This window comes from Ursus maritimus, unplaced genomic scaffold (assembly GCF_017311325.1).
Source record: "Ursus maritimus isolate PB19 unplaced genomic scaffold, ASM1731132v1 scaffold_11, whole genome shotgun sequence".
Classification (NCBI taxonomy): domain Eukaryota; kingdom Metazoa; phylum Chordata; class Mammalia; order Carnivora; family Ursidae; genus Ursus; species Ursus maritimus.
Window position 1 is genome coordinate 65,610,132 of NW_024423453.1, and position 10,395 is coordinate 65,620,526.

The 10,395-nt window shown below is 50.3% G+C and overlaps 1 protein-coding gene across 1 annotated transcript in view; it reads right to left on the minus strand.

The window, feature by feature from the left end:
* Positions 1-4,808: 4,808 nt before the first annotated feature.
* Positions 4,809-10,395, minus strand: part of LOC103675989 (L-gulonolactone oxidase) — a 34,764-nt gene continuing 29,177 nt past the window's right edge. Inside the window, exons 12-14 of the mRNA XM_040625721.1 lie at positions 8,071-8,235; positions 6,324-6,414; positions 4,809-5,565 (exon numbers count right to left, since the gene is read on the minus strand). Coding sequence (XP_040481655.1) covers positions 5,437-5,565; positions 6,324-6,414; positions 8,071-8,235 — 385 coding nt within the window. The 3' untranslated portion in view covers positions 4,809-5,436. The remainder of the gene's footprint in view (positions 5,566-6,323; positions 6,415-8,070; positions 8,236-10,395) is intronic.

The following is a 10,395-nucleotide window of genomic DNA, read 5'->3' on the forward strand; positions in this document are numbered from 1 at the left end:
GTGCTCTGGGGTGTCCTGCTTTATGCTGGGTTTTTCCATCTCCCACACACCTTCATTTTGGTATGGAAAAAAAAAATAGAAAAGAAAAGCACTAGCTAAGATGGTATAAGGAATATCATGTAATTGAGAATAAAAGGAGTGCGACAGAGTTAAAACAAGGATTTCTTGCTTTTAGGAGCAGAAATGTGTTCTAACGGCCAAGTAAAATATATTTCTGAAAAGTGAATCTTGTCCATTCCATTATAAAACAGTTGCTGTATTCTGATTGGGGTGGGTGAGATCTTCTGAAGGAACACATTGAAAATAGGATTGAAGAAGGGATAATAATAAGGCGTCCCGGGTATTTGAATGCCCAGTTGGTATTTTCTTAATGGTATGTGTCATCCCCAAGAAACAAAATGAGGCAATTTCCTTTTTACTTGTAAGGGTTTGGAATTCCTGTCACACCTTCTTGACTGTGGTATTGCCTGTCTGCTGTCAATCTATGCAACCTTCCTATCTTTCCCTCGACCACAACTTCTCTACTTGGGTTTTTCCTGATGGCGTATTTACCGCTTAGTCTGATATAGCCGGGCTGCAGTACCCTGTGCTGCCAGCAGATGGCCCTGCCTAACCATGGTTCTTCCCGCAACATTAAGTTATGCAGCCTTACCATTTCTGAGTGTTTTCTAACTATGGAATTCTTTTTGTCAAATATACTTCACATGAAGAAAACACATCTGGCTGCATTCCAGGTTTGTAGCAAAGTCCACATATTAATGAAACGCTTAGAATATTCTTAGGTCACTGTTCCTCATCTTTAAATTCTAAGGACCTCTGCAGCACAACTGACACTCCAAGGCTTAGCTCATCAAAGAAGCTGGTATTTTCATATTGCTCCCAAAGACATTCAGAATAAAGTTAGTATGAGTCACTTAATGACATATATTAATTAGGGGCATGGCTTCAGAAGGCGTTTGCTAAAATCATCATGGTAAATCATGTATCACATTACTGTCACATCCTTATTTCTAAATTTACTTTTTATTTTCTAATTATGTCACTAGATTCTGGAAGCCACTATATCCAAATGTTGCTTCTTTTTATGCAATCTTATACTGTGCTAGGCTAGCACCTTAAAAAACAGCCTAAAGCTGACTCCGAGGTCATGTGTCCATCCTCTTTCCCCCTTTGCACAGTAGCCTTGTTGAGGGTCCTTGGATGTCTCTCCATCCCCGACAGATATCCTAGCCTGAGACACTACAAAGACCAAGGCAGGGCACGAGATCACCAAGGTGCAGGGCCACGATGTATGTGGGGAATTCTGGCAGGAAGACTGTGGCTAATGAGCCCTTCGTTTCTGGCCTCTAGGAAGCTCGTGGCAAAGTGGGAGCCGGCCACGCGGTGTACGTCAGGGCGGGGCTGCTTTGTTTCCGCCTGGGTACCTTGGCTCGGTTGGGACAGCTGCCACCAGGGGGCGCCATGAGTCCCTGTTCTGGGGCTGACAGTGGATGCTGACCTGGAGAGAAGGACCAAAGTTGTGTTGCAGCTCCACCAGCCAGGCCAGTGGGCTTCGCCGCCCCCTCCCTCGAGTTGGCCCTACCTACCCACCCCCTTGTCTATCCTCTTGGCCCCGTTCATGCAGGTGGTCAGGTTGATTCAGCCAATCTGGGGTTTTCCCCATGCGGAGATGCTGCAAGTGAAGCGAGGGGGCATCCATATTGGGCCTTTAAATGTCTCACATCTTTGCATTGTGGGAGACTTTCTGGGAGGAGGCGCATCCTTCTGAGACTCTCAGAGCTCATCCGGACCCCTCTGATTCTCAACCCTTCCCCTGTGCGGCGAGGGGCCAGGTGGCCGCCCCAAGGGAGACACCACCCACAGTTCAATTACTCCACTTGGGGGAGATTTGCACCTTTTCTTTTGGCTGCTGAGCTCACACCCCAATTTAGCCTTGAGAGCCCTCATGGCCCTGATTCTCCACCGCAATGTAGCTTCCCATGGGCCCAGGGGAGACACCATTCCTTATCTTTCCATCTGTCCCTTTAGATGGTGATGGCAGTCACCGTCCACTGTTAGAAGTCCAGGGCCAGAGCAGAGGTTCCAGGCCTCAGCACCATGATTTTCCCAATTTCCTGAGATGGGTGTGTTTGCCGTAGGGGCAGGGCTGGCTCCTGCGACCTGAGGCTTACACTGGGAGAGAAGAGAAGCCAGCCAGTGGGAATGTGGGACAGAAGTAGCAAGGAGGAATCAAGGAAGGAGAGGAAAAAGTGGATCTGTATCAGTGATGCCCTCAGGAGCCCCATTTATGGCCTCGGGACACAGCATTCAATATCGAAAGGATTCTGCACCGTTAATTTTTGGGAAGGATGACCTTCAGGCATCAAAAGATCTGAAATCCAAGGAAGAGTAAAATAGATTTGTCAAAAGCTTGAGCCAAAAGAGACATCTGGGTTCTGCAATAATAAGTACATTTCCAGAACATTCTTTCACCCTAACACTGCAGGACTGGAAGTTTTACTGAATCTCAAGGTTTCAGACTGAAGACATTGTGCTGTGTGTCCCTCAGAATGTGTACTTCTCCTGCTGGGGTCAGCGTGAGCTGCCAGAAGACCACAGAGCAAACGTGCCACTCTTTCCTAGAGTGGAAATGTCATTTCAAGATTTGGAAAGTAAAATTTTACTCAAAAGTTTAAAACACAGTTACATTATGAAATAGAATGCAACATCCATAGATTTTAGAAATTAAGTTCAAATTCTCGAAAATGTAGCGCTGCCATTCCTCAGTTGAAAGGTTTGAAGACACTTTTTCCTAACTTGCTGTGTGATGTTGGACAAGTGTCTTCACCTCTCTGAGCCTTGGTTTCCTCCTCTGTAGAACCCGAGAGTGATTGGATTTCCAAAGCCTCAGGGTTTTTCCTGCTATGCTTTTCTTTTTAGTAACTTTATCCATCCCTTACGTTTATCAGTCAGCGTCCTCTGGAGAAACAGAACCAGGGTGTATTTCATATCTATTCAAGAAATTGGCTATTGTGATTTTCCCAAGCCTGAAATCCGTGGGGCAGCCCCAGTCTTGAAATTCAGTTGGAAACTCTCGAGGCAGAATTCATTTTTCTTCCAGAAACCTCAATTTTTGCTTTTAAGTCTTTCAACTGATTGCACAAGGCCCACCCACGTTTTCGAGGACAATCTCCTTTATGTCAAGTCACCTGATTGTAGACATTAAACACACCTACAAAACATCTTCAGATCAGTTCCTAGATTAAATAACTCAGTACTAGAGTCTAGTAAGTGGACAACATAAAACGAGCTGTCACACCTGTGACACACACTTCCGAGGAGGGCTCAGGAGGGCACTACCCCTGGTGCTCAGAAGGACCCTACGCTTGGTGTCATGCACTGCATCACCCTCTTGGCATGTTTGTTTTGCCCTGGACCCTGTGAATGACACAATCAGACCAGCAGAAGGGCTGGGTCTCGCTCCCTAGCCACGGACTCAGATCTTCCGACTGAGGGAGCCTCCCTGAGGAAGTTTCATCCAGATGGGCTGGCTGGGTCTTCACAGCTTTGCAATTTCCCCAACACTTCATCTTACCCTCCTTGATAGCACTATTTAATGTCATATGCACACTAATTTTGTTTCCCTGAACTAGAATATTCATTTCTTCATGTTTATTGGAGTAAGAAATCTCCAACCTAAAATTTATCATTTTAACATTTATCATTTTAACATCCGTATTGTCATGCAACTATTACCACTGTCCATCTCCAGAACTTTTTCATTGTCCAAGACTGAGTCCCCAGTAACTACTAGCTCCCCACTTCCCCTCCCTCAGCAGCACCCCCCACAACCCCCATTCCACTCCCTATGAATCCGACTACGGTAGTTGCCTCATCTGGGTGGGGTCATAGAGTGTTTGTGTGTTTGTGACTGGCTTATTTCGCTTAGCATGGTGGCCACAAGTTTCATCCATACCGTAGCCTGTGGCTCCGCCTTGAACACTCCACCGTGAGGGCATTACACATTGCGCTTACCCGTTCATCCGCACACAGCTGGCTTGCTTCCACCTTTTGACGATTGTGAATAATGCTGCTCTGAACATGCTGTACAAATCTCTCCTCGAGTCCCTCCTTCGGTTTTTCTGGGCACACACCCAGAAGTGGAATTGCTGGGTCATGCGGTAATTCTAGGTTTAATTTTCTGAGGACCCGCCATACTGTTTTCCAGAGTGGCTGTGCCGGGTTACGTTCCCACCAGTGATACGTAACAGTTCCTCTCTTTCCACATCCTTCAAACACTTGTTTTTTTAATTTAATTTTTTAAATAATAATGATCCTTATGGGTATGAAGTGCTATCTCATTGTGGTTTTATTTGCACTTCGTAAATGATTCGTGATGTGGGGCATCTTTTCTGGGACTTATTGACCATTTGGGTATCTTCTTTGGAGACTTGTTTACTCAAGTCCTTTGCCCATTTAAACATTTTTGTTGTTGTTGAATTTTAAGAGTTCTTTATATACCATGGCTGGTATCCTCTTATGAGGTATGAAATTTGGCCAGGAATCTGTCTAAATGTTCCATCAATTCCCCAAAGCACTTGACACCCTAGTAGATGTGCAGTGGATACTCACAAAAGAACGGTCACGAAGGGTGACAGGTCAGAGGCCAACTGAAACTACATTTGCAAAAGGAATATGAAGAACATTTTCTAGGCAGGCCCAAGACCCCATTACCTCTGGAGGGAACCCAGGAAAAAAACCCAGCCTCTTGTTCCCAAAGCATTACCTGGAGATGAAGAGGTGGGGGCAGAGAGTGAATAATTCTTGGTTTTTATTTAAAAGAAGGCAAGGAGGGGCCCACTCCCCAAACATCCCCTGAAACAGACGTGCTTGAAGGTCAGGCTATGGGAGGTCAGGTGGACAGATGGAAACTGGACGAGGGCAGCCCCAGGGCAGGTGGGCACTCACCCGAGCATGTGAGAAACCTTCAAGGGTGTAAGAAGGCAGAGCACACACGACAACTGTGCCCAAACACATGTTACGAGGGGCCCAGGAGTTACAGACTCCTAGCTAGCAGGTGGCACCCGTGAATGACCGAATCCCCGACCTCTTAAACAAACCTAACAGTTCCGGGTTTCTCTATTTCCCGGGAAAACAGACTGCGGTGATTGTAGGTTCAGGAAAAGGGACTGCCGCATGTAAATGATGTCCATGGACACTTGGGTGCTCTTCTTTGCAAGGGGTTGTTATAAGGATACAGGAAGTAGGAGAATAGGGAGCCCTGCCCAGATCCAGGCTCGTCGCTGGGGTTTGGAGCAGCTGTGGGGGCGGCAGCGGAGGGCCCGCAGAGAGAGGTCTGCTCCCCACCAGGCCCGTGGGACGGTGAGCCTTCAACCTCACTGGAGGTGGGCCTGAAGGATGAGATGGGGTGGGCTCAATCTATTTTCTGTTTCTGCTTCAGTAGAACACCTTCTCCAGATACGCATTCAGGAACATCCCGGTGGGGTCCAGCTTTTCTCGGATGGCACAGAACTTCAAAAAGGCTGGGTACATTTTCTCAAAGTCCTTCCTGGTGCAGTTGTGGGCCTGGGGAAGCAACCAGACACAACAGGCCTTGTTCCCTGGAGCTGGCATCTCAGTGGGGCTGCAAATGGGCAACCCTGAGTCTGTATGTCTGCATACGTGACACTCCTATCCCTGGGCACACGCATGCGTGCACTCACCCACACATGCAGGCATGCACACAAAATGCACCGATACCTATCTGTGCACGCACGCCTGTGTGCACACACATCCAGGCATACGCATGCACGCATGCGTGCACATGTAATGTAAAGACCCAAACCGGAGAGAGGAAGTTCTGGGAAGCTAAAGAAGGGAGGTGTTACAGTGTTAACATGAAACTCTCCACTCCCTGTGGCACCCCACAGGATGACAGTGGAGAGGGCTCTGGCCCCAATTCTACTGCTAATTAGTAAGTCTCGTTACCTCTGAGAGACTCAGTTCCCTATCTGTTAAAGGGGCTCATGGACTCCTGCCTTATCCTGCTCATGGGGTTTCTATGGGAATCAAATGCAATGAAAGATGAGAAATGTCTCTGAAAACTCCAAGGGAGTTGTCACTGAGTACAATCACCGAGCAGCTGGAACACGGATGCAGGGGGAAGCTGGGTCTGCGTAAGGCGGTGGAACCCTTCCTTCCTGTGACTCGCTCAGCCCCTGTTCCCAACTTCTGAGCCTTGGGCAGGCAAAGGACCAGGGAAGAGAGGAGCCCTCTGGGGAGCCCCCAGCTCACAGCAGCTGCCCGGCCAATGGCCCTGCAAGCCTCTCACTGGCAAACCCTACCTTGGCCCAGTGGGGCCTACCCCCGACCTTCTTCATGATGGTCTCGTAGGTCAGCCAGTAGTCCAGCCGGGGCACGTCCTTGCCATAGGGCCTGGTGGGGAGCAGAAGGAGGTGAGGCCCTGTCCCTGCCCTGAGAATCCCACCCCAGTGACGTGGCACCTTCTCCGTGCCATGCCCAGCACGTGGCGTGTGGTACGAAGATCAAGTCGGTGGCTCTGTCCGCACGACATGGACTGCAGAGATCGCGCAACCTCAGGGTTTTTGCTCATTGCTCATCACCAGAGGGATTTCATAAAGGGTTGCTTCCTCTCACATATTTTATAGCTGGCCTCTGAAAAGTATCATGAGTTTAAATATGCACACACATGCACACATCTTTATGGCATATAAACATGCCATCTTTTTTTTAATGCCATGGCATTCTTCTTTCTTTTATTTCCTTCCTTCCTTCCTTCCTTCCTTCCTTCCTTCCTTCCTTCCTTCCTTCCTTCCTAGATTTCCTTATTTATTTGAGAGTAAGAGAGTGAACGGGGGAAGGGCAGAGAGAGGGAGAGGGAGAGGAGAGAAAATCTCAAGCAGACTCACTGAGCACGGAGCCTGATGTGGGGCTGGATCTCATCAATCCTGAGATCATGACCTGAGCCAAAATCAAGAGTCAGACACTTAACTGACTGAGCCACCCAGGCACCCCTAAATATGCCGTCTTTTTGACAAAGCCTAGGAATCTCTGAATCCCCTCATTTGATGTATGGCAAGCATGGCATATCACCTAGTTGGTCAGTCCTCACTGCCAGCCAAGTCAGACTTACAGACAGAAAAAGTGGAAGTCAAAAATTCAAATAAACATGATGCATACACATGGCAACTTTCTCACTACTGATTTGCATTCATAGGTAGGGAGAAGACAGACAGAGGGACAGATAGACAGGGTCTGAGCCTTGCCAGGAGTCTGTCCCTGCGTGAGAGAAGCTGCCTCCCATCTTTGGGACACCTTTCTGAACAGTGCATTCCTTAATTGTCCCTTCGGCATCCTCAAGGTTTGGGGTTTTTACAAGCTAGAGAAATACACCATAGTAAGATTCGAGCTGGGCAAGAGGTATGTTTTTCTTTTGCAAAGTCAGAGGAGGGTTATTGTCAACGAGAGGTGGGAAGAGGCACATTTTACAAGGACATTTTTTTAAGAGATGAACTTCTTCAACGTGCCTGTCTGTAATCCTGGAGACTGCTACGTATCACTTACTAGGAAAAAGATAATGCCTCCGTGAGTGTACGGCACTGCACAGCGCCTGGTGCAGAGGGTCAGGATGGCCAAGGCACCCAGGCAGACAGCTCGAAAGCAGCGTGATCCTCTTTTCTGCTTAACCTAAACCTGGCCTCAGAATCCTTCTCAACACAGCGTTCTAGGCTCTCAGAGCCATCGACCAGAGTAGGCACACGAGAGAGCACGCCTTCGCCACTGCATAGCATCTGTCTCACAAATGGTAGCTATTCGTAGTCACATTAGCTATTAATTAATATTAATTATCGCATTACCATAATATTGTCATTCATATAATTCACATACTACAGGTGTAGAAACCCAAAGGGGAGATATTTTTTTTCCTGCTTCCAGGACCAAAGAAGTCTCCCTAGAGAAGGCGGCATTTGAACTGGCCTTGAAAGATGGGTGACGAGAGGGGTCCTTGCAAAGCGGAGGGGCCGCCTCCCACACCCCACCCCAGCCCACCGCTCGCAGTGAGCCGGTCACCTGTACATGATGATGTTCATGTAGCAGCTGTCCCTCTGGAAGCAGGGGCTCAGCAGGATGTCATCCCCGCGGGTGAAGCGGACCTCCACGGGGTAGTGGGCCACCATCTTGGGGTGCGCCTCCAGCATGGCCTTCAGTTCCAGCAGGGCCTCCTTGGTCTTCTCTCTGCACTCGGCCGGGGGGGACAGAACCCAGACCTCGGGGAAGGGTCTCCGGAGCCCTCACACAGGGTTCTGCACGGCCCCCCAGCCCGCGCCCAGGGATGGGAGCTCCCAGTGCCAGAGGCAGTCCAGGCTGGTGGCTCCTCTCAAAGTCCTTCTCACAGAAGGGGAGCCTGTGAATGTGCCTCATGGGGGGCTACTCCGGCTCCTGGTTTAGCCCTGGCCCCCGCCCAGTCGGGGCTTCCCTCGGGTGTCTGGCCGCAGCTGTCCCACACCCCCGGCCTCTTCCTTTTCTGACAGAGCAAAGCCAGTCTGATTCTAATACTTCCACTTGCTCTAATATCCCCCCAGTACAGCAGTGTCCCAGCCCTTGAACACAGTGCCAGGGGCAACCCCTAAGCCCTGGGCACCATCACCCCCTTTTCCTGGAGAGAGACAAAGAGAGGGGACACTTCCAAGAGAAAGCTGTAATGAGGTCCAGGGCTACAGACCTAGCCTCGGTCTTCACCAGGCATCTCTCCCAAGGCAGAGCACCTGCCCCTGGCATGCTAGGTGGGCTCTGCTCCCCCGACAGATGGAATGCAGGGGACAGTCTTTCCAAAAAACAAGCTAGGCAGGAAGGCCCACAGTCCACGCCCACATGCTGTGACCCACCTCAGGGCTGGGGAGGGACTGACAGGAGAGCAGAGGGGACTCCGTGGCTGCTGTGCCCTCAGAGGCAGAAGAGCTGGGCCCAAGGGTGCCAAGAGGGGACTCGGCCTCCAGGGTGCCCCCTACGAACGGGCGGGACCGGGAACCTGGCTGGCAGTGTGTGTGCCGGGGCTGCGCGAGGACCCGGACCCCGCAGCTGGCCCGCACAGCCCCTACCTGGGGATGGCCCAGTCCTGGACGTGCTGCTTGAAGCGGCACTCGTAGGTGAAGATCCTGTGGCTGAGGTCGCTGCTCTCCTTCTTCCTGGTGAACAGGAGCCAGAAGAAGAAGCGGTTGATCCAGCCCACGAGGCCCGGCAGGAAGGAGCTGGAGGGGCAGCGCAGAGGGCAATTCATGATCATATGATCGGGAACCCCACGTGGCTCGCTCGGTTCAGCATCTGCCTTCGGCTCAGGTCATGATCCCAGGTCCTGGGATTGAGCCCTGTGTTGGGCTCCCCGCTCAGCAGGGAGCCAGCTTCTCCCTCTCCCCCGCCCCCTGCTTGTGCTCTCTGACAAATAAATAAAATCTTTAAAAAAATAATCCTGTTATTCAGCATTTAGCGAGCCCCCGAGGTGCGCTTACAAAGCATGGTCTCCCCCTCCCACCCCTGCCAGAAGCCCCTTCTGGGGAGCCCACCAGCATGCCCCTACTCCACTACCCAGGACTAGCTTGTTTTCAGTGTTTGGGTTGTTTTCATTCTTATTGTGGTAAAAAATACATAACATCAAATTCACCCTCGTAGCCGTGTTTAAGTATGAAGTTTAGCAGTGCTAAGTGTATTCACGTTGTTGTGGAGTGAGTCTCCGGCATCTTGCGGAGCTGCCACTCTGTCCCCTGAGAACAACTCCCCACTGCCCCTCCCCCAGCCCCTGGCAGCCCCCATGCTGCTTCCTGTCTCCATGAATCTGACTGCTCCAGGCACCTCCCAGAAGTGTATTCCTACAGTATTTGTCTTCTGTGACTGGCTTCTTTCCCTCAGCATCTTGTCCTCAAGGTTCATCCGTGTTGTAGCCTCTGTCAGAACCTCCTTCCTTTTTAAGGACGAATAATATGCCATGGTAAGTACAGACCACATTTCGTCTATCCATTCATCCATCGGACATGTGGGCGGCCTCCACCTTTTGGCTATTATGCATAACGTTGCTATGAATATGGGTGTGCAAATTATCTCTTTGAGTCGCTGCTTTCAATTCTTTTAGATATATACCCAAAGGGGACACAGGTCCTGAGGCTGGTTGCAGGGGCCTGTCCGGTCATCCCATTCATGAACCCAGGTCCCGCCAGCTCGGGCTCCTCCGAGTTGAACTGGCTCTAATCGCATCAGTGGTGGCTCGTGCCTCTCCTGGAGTCACTGTAGACGCCTGGTAACACGGCTTGGTCTGGCTTCTCCCTGCCCACAGTGGCCTCTGCTTAGAGGCACCCTCCCAGATGCCTGTCCCTTGTCACATCCCTGCCGTCTCACTGTCTGTCA